Below are 24,008 nucleotides of genomic sequence, written 5' to 3'. Positions count from 1 at the left end.
TGCATATCAGAAAGTGTCTTTACATTTTCCACACTGCTCAAGAATAGCTTTTGCACAGTAGAAACCAGGTGTCCATGTAGCACAGATAATCTAATAAATAGTATCAACACTTCAAATCTATTATCAACCTGAATTGCAATGAATTTGTGTTTAAAGGTTTTCCTACCTGCCGAGTTTGTGACCCCCTTAACTGCCGCCTGTGTCGTTCCTCTGAGCCCCTCGAATGACTTCTTCATTGAGGCCATTGTCAGCGCCAGTCAGACAGCAGCTCTGTCCAGACATCAGCAGAGGTGCGGCATGGACGCCCGTTTAATACCTTCGCCGCTGATTGCCCAGGGGCACATATTCCGAGAGGATTCACACTAACATGATTACCGATGCAAAACTGAAAAGGATGAGATTACTGTGGCATTTCAAAAATCAGCATACCCGGGGGGGGGGTTTGCTCTTGCTCAAAAGCTAACGCACGCAGTTTTGCTGCCTGTTGCTTAAACCCACGAATCTGAGACCAGAGAACCTTTACTAACTTGGAAACCATCTGGGCTTCTTTCAAAGCAAAACAGCTCTCCATTGTGTACATCTCATCGTCTTCATTTCTGTCCTTTTACTGTACATACACTTGAAGCAGGATCACATTCAAAGCCAAGTTCTTTGAAAATAATAAAACAACTCAGGAAAACACCTGCAACTAAAGTTGTCTCTTGTTCTGTTACAGTTTTTTGTTTTGCCTTTGCACCTGTGTCAGTTTAAATATGTATTATGCTGTAAAATATTTAGGTTTGCAAACATATTCATATAAATGGAAATGGAAGCCTTTGGAAAAGTGTTTGCTTCCAAATGAATCAATGATACTAGAGAACCTGCGGTATTTCAAATACAGCAGAGGAAAGTTAGGTTTATGAAGCAATTATCATGCAGAGTTAAATACATTTACTGCCGCAATAATTCTTATGAATTAGCAGCGCTAAAAGGAGTCTAGTGGTACATTACAAGTTCTGACTTTAAGGATTATCTTTGAGCCAGATCCACGAAGCATTAACTTACTTCAGTGCAAATTTATCACCAGGTTTTTTTTTTTTTTTTTAAATTTCTTGTTGTAAAAGAAAAATGACAACATGAAAGAGCTACTGCAAGCAAGAAGCTGCTAAAGGTGTAGCAGCCCTTAAATTATTGATTTGATTTACAAAACTCTGGTGTGAACTTTTATGACAGTAGCAGTAGGGATCCAATTTTAAATTTGGATTGATCCGCCCTGTCTGTAGACACTGGTGGCAGATATTCTCCTTTCCAGCCAGGGCAACTCAAATAAAGAATATTAGTACCCTGGAAATCAAGGTTTTGAGAGTCTGTGACACGTGCTGTATCTAATTCTATCAGAAGACATACATTCTTCCCACCGCATCACCTCCCTACAGCTACCTATGTGCTAACATGAGGGTCCAGGTGATTAACCCTCATTCTGAGGGGACTTGACTCCAGTGGTTCCTTCCTATCACATGATCATTAATAATAATTCATTCTATTAAATTTCTTGTGTACTTCAATTTGTATTTAACTATAACCATCACACAAGAAAACATTTTGCTTAAAATAAAAAATAAATAAAAAGCACACAAGCAGGCATAAAACACAACATTTTTCTTTATTTTTTTATTTACAGATATTTAGTCTTCCTTGACACACAGACATTTTCCTGTTTATCAGCTCCTGCGTTTGACATAAAGCACAGGTTCAACTGACACAGCTATTTTACTCTCTTGTAAGACACATTTACACCCAATTTTTAATCATGGTTTTGTTACGCACACACACTCACAGTGCTGATAATTATATATATATTATATATATATATATATATATATATATATATATATATATATATATAATGTAATTTTGTTTTGTTTGGTCTCTAAGGATTCTTCACTGGAATGATTTCACGAACAACTGTAAAGATACAATGTAGAAAACACCAAATAAATAAAGGAGTACATAAAAAAGATAACCCTCACATACAAGCAATGTACAGCTCTCTAGGATTCATGTTTGTATATCGGCATGTCTGAGGTTTTTATTCTTGTTTTTACTAGGAGATAAAAAACATCTAAACCACACACAAGTACACCAACACTAGTCTACACACAGTGAGCGCAGGTCTCATTTCATTGGGAGGGAGTCAAGGGAATGAGACCCAGCTAACGCAATTGAATATCAGTTACTATAACAAGCACATTACACAAAACATGGCAATCCAAATGTATTAGAGAAAGATCACTGTCTTCTTTTTTTTAAGGAAGAACATATTCATATGATATATTTTTTTGCACCAGGGGTTACTGTGAGGGTTGGGGTGTTGATATTATTATTATTATTATTATTATTATTAAAAGTAGTATTTTTAGTAGTATTGTGCTGTAGCTGGTTTGACTGGCCCGGGAAACCTGTTCAGCTTTATGCTTCTGGTTCATACTCTTGATAATCTTCCTGTAATGATAAAAACAGAAAAAAATGATAAACTGAGTGACTTATACATATATACTTCTGGGACATGTACTTTCTTGTTGTTATATTAGTTTTTTTTTTTTTTTTTTTTAAATGAAACATGTATACCTCTGTACACGTTCCCAAGTCAGGCTGTACCGTTTACTCTTGTAATTCTCCCCAGACACCACAAGAGGGCGATACCAGATGCTAAACGCAAACAGCATCACTGCAGAGCACCAACCCTGAATTAACAAGGCAGTGTCGCCATCAGCTCCTGCTAACGCCCAGTGATAAAATCTCTGACTTCTGTCTAACCTGTGCTCATATGGCAGGATGAAGGGAGCTGTATGGTAAGGTGTGGAGGGGTGGTTATTGCTGTCCTAAGCTCTTGTTACTGTGTGGCATGGTTAGGGCTGTGTTTTTTTTTTTTTTTTTTTAAGTAGGAATCTGTTCATCAACAAGCAGGGCAGCTGTACTGTCTCTTGTCACTTCCCAGATTGCACTGGGATGTTTGCATCACACCCACACCCAGACATTCAATAACAGCTGGCTGAGGGACAGTGAGAGAGATAGAGGTGGGGGAACAACAGGAGGAAGAGAATGAGGGAGAGAGGATCCATTTAAGCCTCAAGTACTGTCCTTATAGTGTGCTATAATATAGTATACTGTAGTATGTCTACAGTTATCTATAGTAAACTACACTGTGTTCCGATGGTACTACCGGAGCTAAAGGAGAATTCCCTCGGCACTCTTTGACATGCCTGTCCTTGTGGCTAACCTTGAAGAATATGTGATTTTTTAAGTCTCACCAGTATTTACTTTCCACTTTAGATTTTGTATATGTGTACGTACAGCCCTTTAGTCGTAGTGTGCTGAATGAAACAATATCCAGATAACAGAAACTGCTGCTCAGCCAGGCATTCGATAAACCACGGTGGTATAACAAAGGCTGGTTGTGCTATATACTGACGATCTGCTGACAAAGGGAACGTGTACGAGGGGAACATGGTTTACCATGTACTGCGCCTAGCACGGTCTGGCAACAACTAACCATGGTAAAGAAGGATGAATCAGTGCTGACAGGTTACGTCCATGGCTGAACATGTTAAAAACGTGGTTCATCCCAGGACGCACTTTGAGTTGTTACAGACAGTGGAGTCAGGGTGGGTGACAGGAATCAAGCCCGGCTCACTCTGCCAATCCTCTGCTAATCCACTCACAGCCCAGTCGGCATTGCCTAGTTCATTGTGTGCTGGGACAGCTGCCCTGCTCGCCTATTGATTTGGAACAGTCTGCCTGTTCCATTCTTGGAAAGGAAGGTTGCTGAGAAATTGCTGGTTACAGAGCATCTGTGAACGGGGATCAGGTGCCTGCTGTCTGTTTATGAGCACACACGTTTAAAGCTGTACTCAACAGCAGCCAGCTCAAAAGCAGCTGGATTTTCTTTCAGCAAGCGAATCCTGGTATTTAATGAAAGTCTTTAAGAACTGTGCTTAGTGCAGGATTTCCAATCAAGGTGTTAGAAGGCCATTCCACACAGGTGAAATGAAATAATCAACTAATTTAGGGTCTGGTGGGAAGGTTATTATTATTGGAACAAAGACCAGGACTGGAATGGCCAACTTTGGCCACCCCAGGTGCAGAGTGGTTCTACAGAGTGCCAATGCATCACTATGGTTGTCTACCCATGTGCGTGGATAGGGATGGAAATAAGACCCCTATTGCGTAGCAGTTTCACCCATTACAGGTTTTAGTAGGAGCTTGATTAGTGCATAGGTAACACACTCAGGTGTAGTAAAACCAGGAATTGATCCAGTCTTCTTTCCATCCCTGGTGTAGGAGTTGGGAGTCACACCCTCAGTGGACTCACCTGCGGGGCCTCTTCGTAGGTCTCCCTCTCGGGCTCCAAGAGTGCCTCTCCCAGGGGCTCCTCCGTCGCCTCCTGCCCCAGCTCCTCAGGCTGTGGAGAAACACACAAATATTTTCAAAGCGCCTTAGAAAGGGCGGAGGCTGGGCACGAACACGGAGGCTCTGCACACCCTGCTCATGATCATTTATCATAATATGATCTCACAATATCTTAAACTCTAAATGTCCTCAATGTGCTTTATTAGGCTCAAAAAGGAAAACTTGATAAATCTGAGAAATAAATGATGCACAAAAATTCTAACGTTTCATTGTTATACACCGTTGACCTTGACTGACCCCAGTAACGTGGTAATGATCACAGAAATGGTTATGAATACATACATTCATCCATCGATGTACAAGGCCAGGCTTAAGGTGAGAATACTACAATTAATCAGGAGCTAACACAGTCTCTGATAATTGACGACAGCCGAGAGGAACCCCAGAATCTGGCAATCACTATCTCAGCTGTAGGTGACAACTCAAACAACCCCGGTATTTAATTCATGCACTTTCAGGGGCTTGTTCATTTCTAGCTGTGTAACATTAACCAGCATTCTCTTTTGTTGGCCCTTCCCATTGAACACTGTAATTGAGTGTAACGTCTTGTAATGCTGCTTTGAACTGATACTAGAGCTCAGCCAGTAGTATAAATCATGATAACGGGTCTGTGAGAGGATACCTACAGTGAGTCAGTGATAATACCCTGGCACAGAGGCAATTGCTAGAGATTACAAAGCCACACGCTGGTCCGTAATGGGACAGATATGCAGGTGTCATGCGCGTGACATCAAATAGCATCTAAGTGGAGCAACAGAGACATCTGGTGGATAGACAAGTGTATTGCAACCATTGGGATTCCTTTATTGGGTTTCAGTGTAAAACATGACCCCTTTTTATATCATATATGTACTCCTCAATCCCCTGTACACGAATCTGCAAGCATGGAAAGCAATGGCATCACTGGGGCTGCCTTACAATCCTCTTCGTAACAGTGCTTCATTGTGAATCTGAATCATTCACACGAATCTGACAGGAGGCATATAGAATAAGACTCTCTAATTAAACTAATTTGTCATCAAGAGAAGATGTAATTAAGGAAAAGAAAAAGTGCACTGCAACACATACCATTAGTCAAGGTACTTATCTCCAAACTTCTACATTAACAGAAATGTTTTGTTTTTATTTCAGCGATTAATCATCTTTGCAAGGTACTTATAAACAGGTGATATTATTTCTGCAAATTGCAGACATCTCCTAAAGCCGATCAAAATCGTCACAGCTCCTGAGCAGCAGTAGGTGTGTTCTCCACTGCAGCGTGTCCCCCTTTTTCTTGCTCCGAGTGTTAATCTGTATCCTGGTCCCTGTTGCAGTGCAACTGTTAATTCCAGGTGAAATCCTGTGAGCCAGTGTCTGGTGCAAGGCTGCGTTCACTGACAAGGGAGCTCTGAAGAGCTCAAGTCTCATTTCCTTGTCTGCTATTTTCAGACCAGCTCTGAGAATAAAAGCTAAAGTGTCTTGGGCTATCGGCTTCTTTATTTTTAACCTCAGCCAATCAATTAGGTCACCTTGACACTGCGTGTAATCCTAGGAATCCCAGAGCTTGCCAGATTAGGGTAGAAGCCAGCGCTGCCTGTGCGAGCTCCTGTGCGAGCTCCTGTGCGTTTCGTGTTAGGGCTGGTGCTCCAGAAGGTGGTTTTAATGAGATTTTATGCAGCCAAAAGCCAAGACAGAGAGAAATCCTTTGTAAAGGTCTGTCTTGTGCTAATGGGGGGGAAGTGCAGCAGGCAATACTCTTCTTCAGAGCTTGTTGTGTCTGAAATCAGCAGTGCTGCCTCGTTATTCTTCTATCTGACTTACAGGAAATATCAAAGACAGTAAAGGGTGTTTACACAGTATAGTAAATGTAGTACAAAAACTGTGAATTAACCTAATACGTGATTATCATCGGATTATGAAATACAGAGGAAGCAATGCATAACTACTGCTCGACACACATCTCCGTGACTTTCCTTTTCACTTCTGTTATTAACAATGTTGTTGCACAGCAATGATGCAAGAAACGAGACCAGTGCAAGTAATTTATCAGTCCCATTAAGAACAACGTGTTTCACTGACAGGCTCTAGTATGATTACGTTCCAGAATTCTATCTGGATCGGTCTCACACCTTGCCTATGGTTTAAAACACATACTTATGAATCTTTGTTAAGGTGAGATGACAAGTTCCTATACTAATTATGAACAGTGTCAGACATGAACAAACCTGGCTCCCTAAGAACCGAGTGCATCATTATCACGGCTGGCATATGAATGTATTGTGGTATTAGATTATAGAGGTAGTGGGCCAGTGCAGTGTTTCCAAATGCTTCTTTTAAACAAGTTCACAGCAAGCATGTTGTACAGGTTAAACTAGCTTGAAAAACTACCACTACTTTAATAAAAATACAAAATAAAAATAATTATATTGAAGGACTTTAATCTCATCCAGCCTCTCTGCTCTTTCTCTCTGTTTTCTCTGCTAGTCTCCGCACGCTGCTCAAATCTCATTTTCTCCAGGCTGAAACCCGTCCTACGCGTCCACGAAGAACACATTCAGTACATGACATAAGTTAATTACAGCAGGCTGTTTCTCAGGGAGTAAGCTGTAGAGATGATTTATGAATTGTCACCACACAATGCTTTACACAACAGAGAACTGGATTCAAAGCTAACAAAGATACTGCTAAATAAAGTCTCTAAAATCTTAGTTAAAGTGGTCTGGTCTTGTTTGGTCTATCTGTAAACATAGCTCCGGTCAGCTTGCCATGGCCGCTTTAACTGCTTCCTGCTTCCAATAACGGGCTAAGTAACGCTAAGTCACTGCTACTGTCAAAGGCTACCATTAATGGATTCAGTAAGGCTACTCAATTAGCAGAGCCTGTAGACTTTCTTAAGAGAGAGCTGCCAAGAAAGAAGGAGACTAGCCACAAGGAGATGTCTGATAATCCCACTGAAATGCATGTTCACTGGAAGGTTCTTGCTGTGTGTCACAAAAAACATCAGACAACTGGCTGAATTGGCTAACTCTGTGCTTACCTTCATGTCAGTGGGGAATTCGTCCTTCTTTACCAGGCCTGTGGCTGCTGCGATGTTACCTGCCCCAGAGAAAACAGCACCCCCTAGCTGGGAGGCCTGCTCCTTTGTCTTCTCTGCCACTGTATAAGAGGACAGGGAGGGTGGGTCATGCTCTGAATGTTTAAATACACTGTATTCTGAAAGATCCCTTTTGCTCTTTTTTAATTATTTATTTTTTTTTTTTACATCTCTGCCCTATACAGCTTTTGCATCACCCTACAGAATGGACCCACTGCGCTTCATAAAGTCGAATCAAACCTGCTGAATAATGTTACAGTTACATATTGAATTACACACCACTTTGTACTTTTCCATATACTTAACAAAAAACTGACAACAATTGACATTTCAAAATCTAACATGATATACTATACTACTATTATGGCTTCCGGTAGCCTTTTGCGATATCATTCTGTAGGTTATTTGACTGCATGATGTTAAATAAAAGATCAAAATTATGTTCATATAGTTTTTTTTTTTAAAATTATTATTATTATTGTTTTTGGCCAGATCTGTATATTGTAAAGTTTGAACTACGTCTCTCCAGAATTTTTTATTTATTTTTCCTCAGGTGAAGGGCTTTTCAAATTTAAAGTCTCACAATTGGATTTCCCCTTTCTGAAATGTTGACAGTGCCCCTCTAAGAGACATAATCAATGCAAGGAGAAGAAAGACACTCATGAAGCCTGGGCATGGCCAGTGCTGCTGCTGGTTAACCCTTGCATGTTCAAGATACTAATTGGTGATAATGATAAACCTTTATTACATTAACATGCATGCAAGCCACTGCAGATACTTGTAATGAAATGATCTCGAGAATCATGCGCTATTCACCAAAGTATTCAATATGAAAAAATTACTATTTCATCGACATAAAATGAATGCATATTTAATGTGTCTGGTGCACTCTGCATGAGTCACAACTCAATTGTCATTCTATTGGCAGGGAAGAACCAGCAGCTCAATTAAAGAGCAAAGAACAGAAAGAGAAAAGATGCAATTTTCAAGGCTTTGGGCCCTATTAACAAAACCTCTCTACATTTTATGTGGCACATCCCAGTAACCTCCTTTCAGCTGTTTTAGAGAGGGTAATGAGCTATTAAACCAAATGATTATAAACTCATTAACAAAAACAAAAAAACAGGCTTTAGAAAACATTCTTAAAAACAGTCTTTAAAGATGGGTCTATTTCTTAATGAAGAACAACTTATCCGCTGAAAATCACCTCAGAATCAAAATGTAAGAAGACTTTAGACGCAGCAGGTTTGCAGTAATACCGCAAAATACCCATGAACGACATGCATTAACATTGCATTGCACTGTATTAAAAAATAACAGCGTTTATAAAGATGCAATGTGTATTTTTAGGGCTCTCCCCCCAGGTCTGTTACATCAGCAGTGTGCAGCATTTGCTTTACCTGCAAACCTGTTCTTGCACAGGTCCACTGCTGCAGACATGCTTCAACTCAAAGCTACATTTTGAAGAACACTCACTGGCATCATACTTGCACAGTCAAAAATCATCGGACTCTCTCCGACATATAAAGACTAATCCTAATTCCTAGTCACTTTATATCTTACGCTTAAAATCTTACTTAAACAACCATCAAATCAAGCTTGCCCGGGAGGTGGTGTCAAAGGAATCCCACCCTCAAGAAATGGAGCGCTCTATCACACCCATGCAGCTCCACTGTGGCTGTGATGCTGGACACAGCAGTTGACAGTAATTGTGCATTTTGTCTCCCTGGAAAGCAAGCATATCTTGGACCACAGATTTCAGAATGTGGTAGCTGTCTCATGAGCAGCTATTCATTATAAAAACAGAACTTTCATCCACCAATCAGGAAGCGATCCAGTAATGACCTCTACCAAGGGTTATATTGCATTAGAAAATATCTCCACTTACCGGAAGTGACACCGTGCACAACTCCTTCCTTGGTCATGCTCCCTGAAAACAGAAGAGGACACTCGATTAGTGAGAGAGCTACAGTGAAGTGTGGAAAACCAAGGGCAGCAGTCTTTCATTTGCTTTGTGACCCATCAAAATGTCCAGTACTTTTAATGTAAACACAATTTTGAATACAGACGCACCATGCATTATTTACGTAAACTGTTTACACAAAATCTATATAACTTAAATCTCCAGCCTTGGCCATAACATATTACCAAGGAAATGTGCATTGACTGTGTAATGAGACACACACCCACGCATGCCGTTATCAGGTTATCTGTATTCCTCTGAGTGGTTTCCAAAAATCAATAAGTCAAAGTGTCCATTTACTACCTGCTGATGCCTGCTGTTGAGCTGTTAACAAGATTTCTGAGATTTTAAAACACGCAACAACAGCAGTGCAGTGTGCAGATGAGAATCATTAAACCACAGGGCTGGCTTTTTATAACTTGTAAACACCTCAATGAAATAAACAGAATTGTCTAAAGATTGAGAGTAAAGCCTCTCATTGTCATTCAAATTGTTATTTACCAGGGCATTACACAGTCAGCATATACACAGTACATCTTTTCACATCTAGTTTATACCCTGTCTTTGCTTGAAAATGTGGCATGTGTTTCTTACCCTACACAGAGTGAACACACTCAAGATAAAGCTCAATATAACATTGTATCATTTTGCACAGTACGATGGCAGCTGTGGTCCAGGCTGTTAACGCCATAGGACAAGGTTTATTGATCTTTGCTGTGCTCCAGTTGAATGATATCTCTGAAGGATGGGACCAGACTTTTCTGCAAAGGAGCCATTCCATTTCAGTGCAGATGGCCTACAGCCATCTACGCTCTTAAAGTGACAGAGTACATGGCTAAACCTGCTCTGAGAATCTCTAGGCTGCCCCTTTAAAATACGATGAACCGGTTTAATGTTGGCCATGATGATGTTAATGAGATTTAAGAGGCTAGGATGAGTTGTGACTGATGAAGCAGATCAGGGGGGGGGGGGGGGGGGGGGGGGGGGGGGTGGGGGGGGGGGGGGGGGGGGGGGGGGGGGGGGGGGGGGGGGGGGGGGGGGGGGGGGGGGGGGGGGGGGGGGGGGGGGGGGGGGGGGGGGGGGGGGGGGGGGGGGGGGGGGGGGGGGGGGGGGGGGGGGGGGGGGGGGGGGGGGGGGGGGGGGGGGGGGGGGGGGGGGGGGGGGGGGGGGGGGGGGGGGGGGGGGGGGGGGGGGGGGGGGGGGGGGGGGGGGGGGGGGGGGGGGGGGGGGGGGGGGGGGGGGGGGGGGGGGGGGGGGGGGGGGGGGGGGGGGGGGGGGGGGGGGGGGGGGGGGGGGGGGGGGGGGGGGGGGGGGGGGGGGGGGGGGGGGGGGGGGGGGGGGGGGGGGGGGGGGGGGGGGGGGGGGGGGGGGGGGGGGGGGGGGGGGGGGGGGGGGGGGGGGGGGGGGGGGGGGGGGGGGGGGGGGGGGGGGGGGGGGGGGGGGGGGGGGGGGGGGGGGGGGGGGGGGGGGGGGGGGGGGGGGGGGGGGGGGGGGGGGGGGGGGGGGGGGGGGGGGGGGGGGGGGGGGGGGGGGGGTGGGGGGGGGGGGGGGGGGGGGGGGGGGGGGGGGGGGGGGGGGGGGGGGGGGGGGGGGGGGGGGGGGGGGGGGGGGGGGGGGGGGGGGGGGGGGGGGGGGGGGGGGGGGGGGGGGGGGGGGGGGGGGGGGGGGGGGGGGGGGGGGGGGGGGGGGGGGGGGGGGGGGGGGGGGGGGGGGGGGGGGGGGGGGGGGGGGGGGGGGGGGGGGGGGGGGGGGGGGGGGGGGGGGGGGGGGGGGGGGGGGGGGGGGGGGGGGGGGGGGGGGGGGGGGGGGGGGGGGGGGGGGGGTGGGGGGGGGGGGGGGGGGGGGGGGGGGGGGGGGGGGGGGGGGGGGGGGGGGGGGGGGGGGGGGGGGGGGGGGGGGGGGGGGGGGGGGGGGGGGGGGGGGGGGGGGGGGGGGGGGGGGGGGGGGGGGGGGGGGGGGGGGGGGGGGGGGGGGGGGGGGGGGGGGGGGGGGGGGGGGGGGGGGGGGGGGGGGGGGGGGGGGGGGGGGGGGGGGGGGGGGGGGGGGGGGGGGGGGGGGGGGGGGGGGGGGGGGGGGGGGGGGGGGGGGGGGGGGGGGGGGGGGGGGGGGGGGGGGGGGGGGGGGGGGGGGGGGGGGGGGGGGGGGGGGGGGGGGGGGGGGGGGGGGGGGGGGGGGGGGGGGGGGGGGGGGGGGGGGGGGGGGGGGGGGGGGGGGGGGGGGGGGGGGGGGGGGGGGGGGGGGGGGGGGGGGGGGGGGGGGGGGGGGGGGGGGGGGGGGGGGGGGGGGGGGGGGGGGGGGGGGGGGGGGGGGGGGGGGGGGGGGGGGGGGGGGGGGGGGGGGGGGGGGGGGGGGGGGGGGGGGGGGGGGGGGGGGGGGGGGGGGGGGGGGGGGGGGGGGGGGGGGGGGGGGGGGGGGGGGGGGGGGGGGGGGGGGGGGGGGGGGGGGGGGGGGGGGGGGGGGGGGGGGGGGGGGGGGGGGGGGGGGGGGGGGGGGGGGGGGGGGGGGGGGGGGGGGGGGGGGGGGGGGGGGGGGGGGGGGGGGGGGGGGGGGGGGGGGGGGGGGGGGGGGGGGGGGGGGGGGGGGGGGGGGGGGGGGGGGGGGGGGGGGGGGGGGGGGGGGGGGGGGGGGGGGGGGGGGGGGGGGGGGGGGGGGGGGGGGGGGGGGGGGGGGGGGGGGGGGGGGGGGGGGGGGGGGGGGGGGGGGGGGGGGGGGGGGGGGGGGGGGGGGGGGGGGGGGGGGGGGGGGGGGGGGGGGGGGGGGGGGGGGGGGGGGGGGGGGGGGGGGGGGGGGGGGGGGGGGGGGGGGGGGGGGGGGGGGGGGGGGGGGGGGGGGGGGGGGGGGGGGGGGGGGGGGGGGGGGGGGGGGGGGGGGGGGGGGGGGGGGGGGGGGGGGGGGGGGGGGGGGGGGGGGGGGGGGGGGGGGGGGGGGGGGGGGGGGGGGGGGGGGGGGGGGGGGGGGGGGGGGGGGGGGGGGGGGGGGGGGGGGGGGGGGGGGGGGGGGGGGGGGGGGGGGGGGGGGGGGGGGGGGGGGGGGGGGGGGGGGGGGGGGGGGGGGGGGGGGGGGGGGGGGGGGGGGGGGGGGGGGGGGGGGGGGGGGGGGGGGGGGGGGGGGGGGGGGGGGGGGGGGGGGGGGGGGGGGGGGGGGGGGGGGGGGGGGGGGGGGGGGGGGGGGGGGGGGGGGGGGGGGGGGGGGGGGGGGGGGGGGGGGGGGGGGGGGGGGGGGGGGGGGGGGGGGGGGGGGGGGGGGGGGGGGGGGGGGGGGGGGGGGGGGGGGGGGGGGGGGGGGGGGGGGGGGGGGGGGGGGGGGGGGGGGGGGGGGGGGGGGGGGGGGGGGGGGGGGGGGGGGGGGGGGGGGGGGGGGGGGGGGGGGGGGGGGGGGGGGGGGGGGGGGGGGGGGGGGGGGGGGGGGGGGGGGGGGGGGGGGGGGGGGGGGGGGGGGGGGGGGGGGGGGGGGGGGGGGGGGGGGGGGGGGGGGGGGGGGGGGGGGGGGGGGGGGGGGGGGGGGGGGGGGGGGGGGGGGGGGGGGGGGGGGGGGGGGGGGGGGGGGGGGGGGGGGGGGGGGGGGGGGGGGGGGGGGGGGGATATACAACAGGGTCAGACTTTAATGTAAAGGGGAATGATTTTTTTCCAGTCAGAATGAGACCCATACAGGGGATTGTATCTTTAATTACTATCAACAGAAATTCTACCAAAAGCACTGGATCATTCAGTGCTGGTCTAGATAAACAAGCCCATACTAATTACGTTTTTTTTTTTTTTTTCTGGCTGTTCCTTAAATCTTTCAAAATGTTCTTGTTATCTTGTCAACTTGTAGCAGACCGTCCCTTGAATGTCACTGCAATATCATGCTGTGCGCTAGCACTATCTAATGACGTTATAGTTCCATTATAATACAATTCAATTACAGTTGCTGCATTGTAGCTACACACTGCCCTGGATGTGCTGTCTTATTGTGGATAACGTCTTAAAGGGTGAACAAGATCTAGGTATTTTAGACCGCTCTGTGATTGCAGAAAACACACCATTTTCAATGCTCACTTCTTAAAATGAATGAAAATATATAGATGGATAAGCCTGTCAGGGGTGACAAGGCGCTTTGGGATTACAAGTCATCATGTATAATGACATCCTCTCTGATCACTGAATAGATTATGCACATGATTTTAATATTTGAATAACTATGTTAGCAGCAGCAATGTTTTATGTTGCTAGATAATCAATACAACCCATTAAAAAATACAGATTTTTCTTTTTAAAGAATATTTTACTGCAGAAGCATCCCAATAGAGGGTTTCATTTGTGCTTTTCTGTGGCAAAATCCTTTCAATCAGAAGCTGCGAAAGAAACAAATCCATATGGAAAGCCCATCTGTCTGCAAGCAAACAAGTCCCCTTGAGAGAGAGACTGAGAAGATAAACAGAGCCTGTAGCTCTCCGCTATACCCAGAAAGACAGATTAAAGCACCCCAGTGCAGACAGGGGTCCCTGCATCCATCAGTGCTGTCTGACATCAGGTTTTTATTTATTACGAGTGGGGGAGGCTCGCTAGCTCCTTCACTGTCACCTTCAAACTGCTGCAGAGGTCACTGCCACACAGCCTGCCTGGCTGCAGGAGAGACTCCGCCCTTCTGTGTGATGCACAAGCACCACACAAAGAGACCCCACCCCTTGTGCGGCTGCCAGACTCCACCCCTCTGTGTGGCTGCCAGACAGACTCCACCCCGTGTGCTGCAGAAGCACCAGTTGGCTTCTCCGAGACAAGATCAAGCCATTTTGTACAGGTGTACAATAGTTTCTCTCAGATCTCACTCACTACACACATTTCCTTTATTTAGCATTGTAAAAGCATACCATTTAGAACCAGTCTCTGTCTCTCTAAATAAATCTATATTTGTATTTGTCTGCAGCAGTATGCAACTGCCAATGAACCACACAAAACATGCTATTTGTGTTATTCCTTGTAACCTTTTCTATTCTCTATATTGTGAATATTTATTCTTCAATAAAGGTGTAATAAACTATTACGTATAGGTGAGAATTCATAAATGAAAAAAGCAATTTAAATTAAAATGTTATTGATTTTCATTTTATCAGACCTCCATTAATGACTGCTGTCCTAGACCTGACTCCACTGGCAGTTGCATCCTCTATACCTTGGGTACCTGGATACTGTGAACGGCTCAGTCGTTTCACATTAGACAGGGGCACTGTCCTTTTATTAGTGCCCACCCCAGCTGGGAAAAAAAAGCCATGCATTACATTCACCTATCTGGATCTTCCATGTATCACACCTCACACCTCCCCATAAAACAGAGTGGCCCAACAGTGATGATCATGTGGAGGTTGACCTCTATCTGAGTAGCTGTGTAAAGAGCTCTGTGAGTCTGACATGAGGAAGGCTGGGGTCGTATCGGGGCATTTCTATCATTCCCTGGAGCTAGAACCAGCATGACCACAGCTGACTGAAACGTCTCCAGCACAGAAAACAGCACTTACCACAAGAAGCACTGTTGCCACAAGAGGGTGGAATAATGGGATGGGCAACATATCATCAGAGAAGCAACCGGTATCCAGCCAGATGACATGCCATTGATTAACTGATGATGCATATTTAGAGACGTATTGGCAAAAGAGTACATCAGTGCACTGTATACTGTACATGGCATGTGAAGCAATGACATAAAAACTGTGACTCATAATTCAACACCAGATAATGATCAACAGGTCGAGATAAAAATCACATTCAATCACATGATCTCAACACGTCTGTTTATAACATACATGTTTTATTTATGCAATTATTTTGACTCCAACTCAAAATACTTGGCTTTCGAAGTCCCATCTAATAGCTTATCAACGCCTGTCCTATTTACAGATATGCATGCATAAAACGATATTATAAAGCTTCCCTAACTGTAATTGTGTTTGTTTTTTTTCCTAAAGACCCGGTATTGAGTTTACAATAACAGCATGGTTCTGGTGAAATAAACACTCAAATCAAGGTATTTAATGATTTTTAGGAAAGTGACTAAGTCTTGTGCATAGTTTAGATAGATAGATAGATAGATAGATAGATAGATAGATAGATAGATAGATAGATAGATAGATAGATAGATAGATAGATAGATAGATAGATAGATAGATAGATAGATAGATAGATAGATAGATAGATAGATAGATAGATAGATAGATAGATAGATAGATAGATAGATATTCTGAGATGCAGTTTATTCAGTTGTAACTTTTCTAAACTTTGATCCCTGGCTTGGACTGACTTATCCAAGGCTGCACAGTCTGTCAGTGGCTGATTCAAATCAGTTTGTTATGTAGAGCCTGTCTGGCAACCTTGAAATGAAGTGTTTTGCCAGAGCCTCATCAAACCTTATGCTGCTCATTATAGCCAACCTGATGCTACTGAACCAACAACACAGGTCGCAGTTTTTGCAGAAGCATTTGCATAAATGGATGCCGGAGATGGTTCTGCGAAGGGGCACTGCGGGCTGTATAAATCTCCTGACTATAGGACGTGTGCCAGCTACTACACTCTCACTAATCAAATCAAATGCCTGAGCGCGTTACCCTTTGGAAGATGCTTCTATTAAAAGCTCCTTCCAGTGCCCTGATGAGATTGATTATACGACTTCACTTGGTGTTTACAAGCGAGTGCGGGTGAATATTGGCTGAATGCGAACAGTATTGGCAACGTGGGGTGCACGAATTGACTGGTAAAAACCATGCCTTCCAATATGGCCAGTTTCACCTTGAATCTAAACTAACAAACACCACCTGCTCAGTTTATTAATGCTGGCGACCGACAGTTTTGATGTGTGATGCAAGGCCTTGTGAGAAAACATTAGTATGTGCACAAGCTTGCAGCTCACATACTGTTTTTATATATTTTCTTGTTGTCAGAAAGTGTTTCATTTAGTTTAGCCTAGCGCTGCTGTGTGTGCCAGAAAGTGTTTCATTTAGTTTAGCCTAGCGCTGCTATGTGTAAGGACGTCCCCCCTATGTTTCATACTGTGTCATCACAGCGCGACCAGCCCGACTCAGTTAGTTGTTAACCTGCAGGTTCCTGCTGGCAGTGTGTGTTCTTTTGTGTTTTATTCCTCCGTCTTCGGCGAAGATAACCACGGATCACGGTCGTAGTACATTTATAACCATCCTTAAGACACTGTTAGTACGGATTTTACCATTGCTATAACATAAAGGCAGTGTGAATCTCTTATTTTAATTATACTGTATTATTATTTCTGACTGCCTGTATACTGCCACGTGGACCATCTATGTAATAAAGAAAGAAAAGGAAACTGCATTCAGAATCTACCTGCCCCTCTTATCCAGATATTTGACCGTGGCTCCTATCCTGTTGTCCCTGTTTAAAACCTAACCCAGAACCAACCTCCCTTAGAAAGGTTCCAGCCCCTTTCTTACACTTGTAAGGATGTTTTTTTTTTCAGACAAACTACTCGTTGGATTTTGGTGTGGGAACGAAACGTGAAATACAACTAATGATTATTGTATAGTGCGTTCCCACAATTCCCTGAAAACCCCACCCAGTTGGGTTTTAGAGGATCTAAGTGATTCCGCCTCAACAGCGTGAGTAGGTAACCCATCACATCCCCTCACCCCTCTCTATGTGCAGAAATGTCTGCTTCTCTCTGTACTAAGTCTATCTCCACTTAATATCCAACTGTGTCCTCGGCTCCTGGTTTCTGTACTGCACTTCAAGTATTGGTTTGGTTTAACAATGTCAACTCCTTTTCAGATTTTAAACACTTCAATCAAGTCCCCCTTAATTCTTCCTTGTTCTTTAAACAAATTTGGTTCTTTCAGCCTATCTTCGCAGTTCATTCCATTAAGAAGGCTGTATTAAGCTCTACTGCCCTCTTTGCTTGATTGCACAAAAATAATAAGGCTGTTGGATGTGACATGCAATACGGGTTATCTGTTTCCACCAGTTTTTGTGTTCTTGTGTTAACTCAGGTAAAGTAGGACAGTGATATTGTTAACTCAGGTAGAGCACGACAGTGATATTGTTAACTCAAGTAGAGCAGGACAGTGGTGCTGTTAACTCAGGCAGAGCAGGACAGTGATGCTTTTAACTCAGGTAGAGCAGGACAGTGATATTGTTAACTCAGGCTGAGCAGGACAGTGGTGCTGTTAACTCAGGTAGAGTAGGATATTGATGCTGTTAACTCAAGTAAAGCAGGATATTGGTGCTGTTAACTCAGGTAGAGCAGGACAGTGATGCTTTTAACTCAGGTAGAGCAGGATAGTGATGTTTTTAACTCAGGCAGAGCAGGACAGTGATGTTGTTAACTCAGGTAGAGCAGGACAGTGATGCTGTTAACTCAGGTTGAGCAGGACAGTGATGCTGTTAACTCAGGTAGAGCAGGATAGTGATGCTGTTAACTCAGGTAGAGCAGGACAGTGATGCTGTTAACTCAGGTAGAGCAGGACAGTGAAAAGAACAAAGACGACCGAAAAAACACACAAGTTATGTATGCCATTCATTCATTTGGATCCAATGTATCCCAAACCACCCTCACATGGAAACACACAACTGGCTTAGAATGCTAAGAAAACCAATAGGAAGCCTGCTGTAGCACCAACTAAATTATTTACAGTTCATCCAAACGGGTGACATAAAGGGTATTCGGATTAAACTGGGTGTTTTGGATTACCAAGGTTACATTGAGAATGTCTATAAATGGATTAAAGGTGAAATGGGTTTGGGTAATCAGGAGTTTTGGCTAATCAGGAGTTTTGGATAATCGAGTTTTGGTCACAGAGAAACCTAGGGACTGTATTTGTCAGTATTTACTACAGTTTCAAACGTGTAGTCTCACGCACTAAAAAAAGTCACAATCTGCTGAAGCTGTACTGCAAAGCCAATTACATTTACAGCACCAGCTCCCAGTGGAATAACCAACCCAAGTGTCTTCAGCTAAATTTGTTTTACTGCTACCATCAAATGAAAGGAAACCTTGCCTCCATTAATTAACAAGCCAGACTTGCCTTCCCCTAATAGCAGTTCCTTTAAATATACACATTTGTGAATGAGTAGAAAGTAATCTGTTTTCTATGACCTTCTGGTTTTTGACCATAGCGAATGCACTAGGGGTCTCTGCAAGGGTTACTTAATTGAAATCTGCAAGCATATGACCACAGCAAATGGTTTTCAGCAGCAGGGCTCCCAAAAGAGAAAATTATAGCATTTATTCCCATCACTTCGCTCGAGCCCAGCAAGCTTGCTCAGTCTCTCTGGTTTAACATTCATATAGAAAGGAGGGGGGGGGGGGGGTAGCCATGCCAACTATCTATTCCAACTCATCTCTGAACAACTGTTAAACTAGAGACAAACTCAGAACCACAAGACTTATTCCAGCCCCATAAGGGACATAAACCTAGGGAGCTGCATTATACCTTACCCAACATTATTACAACACCTTTACCACTGGAGCAAAAACCAAGGATTTGCAGTGGCCTATTCCTGTGTTAAACTGCAGTACTGAATCATTGGACTGTACAACCAGCTTTCGATGCAGTGCCAGTTTCAATTGTTTTCTTGTTAAACAATGGAAGTCTCTGCTATTGGTCTACCTGTAAAAACATGCATTTTAACAGCCACTAAAGCCATTTGAATGTAATGAATAAGTGCAGGGTGCTGGCTGTGTTGCCCACCCTACCACGCTTTACCTTTTTATGCTCAGTTTGCACCTGCTCTCTCCAGTGCGTGCAGCCAGCATATGAGACTGCCAGACTGACTTCTTCTGGGTCACAGCACTTGCAGGGCCTCTTTCATGCTACACATCACTAACCGACAAATGCATGGCGACAGCTACCGAGCAGCTTCAAACTCCACTACTGCTAATGAAGGCATCCTCTACTACTCAGCCATCTTCAATTCCAGCCTCATGAAACCCCTTGAGGTAGACGTGCAGTAAAAGCAACACAGTAACCAGCGCACCTTAATAGAAGCTGCTCTGCTGCACTGGACTAACACAGTGAGCCCACTGGATACTTATAATCACAATACAGGCCAAGTCTTATACAGGAGTAAAATACGATGCTGAGCACTCCTCCTTCTTCTACTTCTTTGCCCAGGCTATTGCAACAGAACCACAACATTAAATATCCACCAAACGTGGTTCCAGGTTGTCTGTGGATACTGTGCGTTGTGTGTTTGGTTTCTCTTATTGATTAAGAGAGGTCTGCAAAGCTGGTCGAACTGTACCAATTATAGCTCTTATGATATGAGATACTCTACACACGACTTGTTAAAGTTATCAAAAATAGACTAAATTGTACTTAGAAACATACAAAGAGAGTATTTTTTTTAAATAAAACATGCAGATCACATAAGCTGTTCTCCATTTCTGAAATGTAGTCTGTATCTGTCATAAATCAGAGTTAATATAAATATATATGTAAAACCATAAATATTTGCGACGTAAGGAAGTGGTGACTTCACAATTTAAGAAAACATAATGCGCAAGAAACAGTAAGTAAACTGTCTGAAAACACGCACAATAGCACAGCTACAGCTTCCAAGCTTCCACCCCACTGGACACTTCTAATGAACCCAGGTGTGAGATAGGCTTGGCAGGACTGATTTTTTGACTGAGTGGTGGCTCTTGCACCCCTCCCAGACAATTGTTACAGGGTAGCTTTGGGTTTAATAAGTGCCTTAACCTTTCTTCTTGTTCACAGCAATGAGCTGTAATTGAGAACTGCATTCCAACACACCCTGTCTCTCTGTGCTCTCCATTGAGAACTGCATTCAAACACACCCTGACACTCTATGTGCTCTCCATTAAGAACTGCAATCACACAGTCTCTCTCTGTGCTCTCCACGCTACTGTGGTTTGGTTATGGGGGTGCTTTGCTTTATCATCCCCCTGACAGGATGCAGGGTGTTCTGAAAAACTAGTTGACATCTGGATTACAGGAAACCATTGGATTTTTACTGTATTTACAGGGACAACAGAGATATTGCTCTTCTTATTTTAGTAAAGTCAGATATGTTTTTTTCTTTTGAAGGTCTTCCTTTAAGTGAATCTGTTCTTGGTTTGTGGAGGTTTTTCCCGTCCCACAGCTCTCTAGCTACTGTAAAGGGTTCATATGGAGGCCTTGTGTTGAAACACCATCAGTGTCTGATACTATTGATTTATGTACATAGCATAACTGGTTTGACAACTGAGGAATAATGTAGGACTTAAGACAAGCCAACAAAACAATCATTCCATCCAGCCTGGGTACTGGATTCATTTAAAGTGTGTTGTATCCGAATGCGAGCGTCGTGTAAATCATAAAAAGACAAGGACCCTTTGTCCAAACTCGAACAGGAACTTGTATTTCTATAGTGTGATTCCAGCCTCTTCCATCTTGAAACATTAACATAATATCAGCGTTGATCCTATTTTTAATTTAGATTAATTGAATTGATAACCCTGCTTTTGTTCACTCAAAATGGCTCTCGCTGGAGGAGAGGAACTTGCAAATGGGCTGCCTTTCCTGTTCAGTTTTTCTCCAGTGTACACAAACACACAGAAATCCATCAGAGCTTCTCCACTCTGCACCTGGCTCATATGACTTGATTAGACAGTGTGCAAACACATTTGCAATGTACAGCCATACTCCAGGACAATGCTGCAAACAAAGCACTTCACTGAACAACATCCACCTCTGAGCATTCGATTAGACTACATATACATCTTCTGAAACGTTGCCAACTGGGTCAGCCAGAAACTTAGAACACAGAAGTTTTATGTTTATTTATGTTGTAAATTTATTTGGCCATTTTAAGGTTATGATTCCACTGTACTATATTATAATTGTGTTACCTAAGATCCATGTTAATAAGAGACCCTACAAATCACTCAAATATCACTTTCCCTTTGTTAGGTTTCACATTACAGTGTTTTAAAAACATAAAACAGCTGGACTGAACAAACAAGATTGTGTTAAGCCATGAATCTGATTCTAATAGAGATGCTTTTTGTATATACACCTCCTAATGGATATCTACCACTACTCTATCTGCAGAAGGGTAACTATGATGCACACAGTGGAACTCGGAGTATTGTATCAAGCAATTGGAACCCTTGAGTTTTGGAGGATTTTTTTTACAAGTGAGTAAATCCAATACCAACAGGCAAAAGTTCACATACAGGGTGTGGTCAAAAGTGTACACTATACATGTGTGAGGAGAAGTCATGCATCTGGCAATAGGCTTTGAAACGCTGGATTATGTCTGGTCTTACATTTCAGGTCACTATTCTTTCCAGATATTGGCAAGTCACAAATTACAACATAATTTGCATGTGATTCACACGCATCTTTAAATATGACACTACTGCTGGATTTCCTGGAACCGCATTCTACATGATGTGATGCACAGCCGCTGGAAGTCCACTTGTCCATGCACAGTTAAGGAATGATTATCCAGCAATACTCCAGTACCTGATCTCTCAATCCGAATTGAGGATTCTAGTACAGTGCCATCAGGGGATCATTTCCCTGTACATGTTTGCTTTCATTTATCTTCATTCTGATAAAAATCATGACAAATCTGTAATCACATTGGACAATAAATCACTGACGAAGATTCCTCGATAGGATTCAGCACACAAAACCAATCCACATACAGTTTACATATGTATATCCATACAAATCCACATACCACCCTCCTCCTAGCCCCACTTTAATGAAATGCATTATCTCTCAGCCAATCACAGCAAAGAACGAGAGAACAGCAGCACACGTGAGGTTCCACCTTTTTTCCTGCTACAAATGAATGGGCTGTTGCTTTTTCCATGGTGCCCTGCCACTTAAATCGCTCGACCGGTGTTTCAGTTACATCATTTGAACGGTTATTTAAAGTATGCAAATCAATTGTTTCCTCTTACCAACATACATGACCCCTTCCTTTGTTTTTTCAGCCGCCACTGCAACCCCCTCCTTGGTCTTCTCTGCAGCAGCAGCCATCCCTTCTTTAGCCTTGGAAAATCCCTTCATGAAAACATCCATCTTGAGTACCGGGCTGTGATGAGTAGGGAGGAAATCATTATTACAAAACAAACAATGAAATAAACAAACCAGTGAATTCGATACACAGAGGAATAATTCCATTCTGAATCCCAGAATTCTAAATCACAGTAATACTAATAATCCAATATACTCCGATATAAAACATGCAACTAAAAAAACGTTAAAACTGCTTTTTTAAATGTAATTTTGATACAGACAAGCAACTAGCTTACGTTTTTTTTTTTTTTTTAATTAGCCTTTATATATGTGTGTGTGTGTGTGTGTGTGTAATTTGTAGCTTCTCTATTTTTATTCTACGAGCCACTAAAACCAGTCGAGCAGAAAACTCGCTCCCCCAGCTCTTTCGCGTGTAATCAGAAATATAACATTCCTGCTTGCAAATCAAACAAACGACGAACTCAAATGAGCATAATCGAGTTTGTACGGGATAATTATTTTGCGTTGCCCAAATTGTCACCATTGTAACTAACACAGATCACTGGGGCACGCCAACTCGGATGTATTTATTATTGATATTAACCAACACCGCTTTCCTTTCACTGAATCAGCTGAAGGCTGCCAGGATGCCATTGCATATTGAATAAACACCCAACACTCCTAATAAACACCCAAACATCTTGATAAAAATAATAATAAGGGCAATGGATGTTGGAACAATTGCAGTTATAACAAATGGGCTATTATACATTGACAGGTAAACTGTAACGATACACATAACTGCAACAGCATATAACCTGGCTTTTTTTTTTTTTTTTTTTTTTTTACAATTTTTTAAATTCGTTGATTTGCGTTTTAAAAAAGTCGTTTTCAAGCAATATATCGTGTTATTGTATATACTGTACAAAAGCAGATGACAAAAAAACAAAAAACAAAAAATCGATTGGGAGCAACATACCAGTTATTCGCTACTATAACATTAACATTTTTGTTTAAAAAAACAAACAACAACGTCTTAAGATGTATTAAAGCTGCTTTCTTCTCAAGAAAGGTACATAACATACTGCTTTTAGAACCAATACCTAAAATGGAAAATATAATAATAATAATAATAATAAATAATAATAAATAATAATAATAATAAAACAATTAAAAAATTGCACTCTTACCTTTTACTTTCTTTTTTAAATTAAACAATTTCTTCTTTTACGACAGCAGACTGGAATAACGTCAAAGCTAAATGAAGCTCAGAATACCATAACATACGGGCCTTCTTTTTTCTTTTTTTTTTTTTTTTTTTGTTAACCAATAGCTATTGCCCCTCTCGTGTTTCAGTAAAGAGAATCACAGTGATTCTGCCATTGATTTCTCGAAGATGTTAGCCTATATATATAATGCCACAGTGTGATTGTACCTGGTTAATATTGCAATGAGCTTCTCCCTATAGACCGGCGCCCTATAACGAACCAGGACGAGAATTTCATCAGCACAAATCCAGCAATCAGGTATCGACACTGCAAATGCTATCCACG

At 46.6% G+C, this 24,008-nt stretch overlaps 1 protein-coding gene across 1 annotated transcript; it reads right to left on the bottom strand.

The window, feature by feature from the left end:
- Positions 1-1,886: 1,886 nt before the first annotated feature.
- On the bottom strand, positions 1,887-23,944 carry LOC121323950 (beta-synuclein-like). The gene is made up of 6 exons (XM_041265293.1): positions 23,646-23,944; positions 22,398-22,531; positions 9,411-9,452; positions 7,466-7,584; positions 4,352-4,441; positions 1,887-2,481 (listed from the first exon to the last, which is right to left on the bottom strand). Exons 2-6 carry the CDS (start codon positions 22,516-22,518, stop codon positions 2,449-2,451), a joined length of 405 nt encoding a protein of 134 aa, XP_041121227.1. The 5' UTR covers positions 22,519-22,531; positions 23,646-23,944; the 3' UTR covers positions 1,887-2,448.
- Positions 23,945-24,008: the final 64 nt, after the last annotated feature.

The sequence above is a fragment of the Polyodon spathula genome, chromosome 12 (genome assembly GCF_017654505.1).
Source record: "Polyodon spathula isolate WHYD16114869_AA chromosome 12, ASM1765450v1, whole genome shotgun sequence".
Classification (NCBI taxonomy): domain Eukaryota; kingdom Metazoa; phylum Chordata; class Actinopteri; order Acipenseriformes; family Polyodontidae; genus Polyodon; species Polyodon spathula.
The sequence above is the reverse complement of the archived record's forward strand: the minus strand, read 5'-3'. Positions and strand labels throughout refer to the sequence as shown.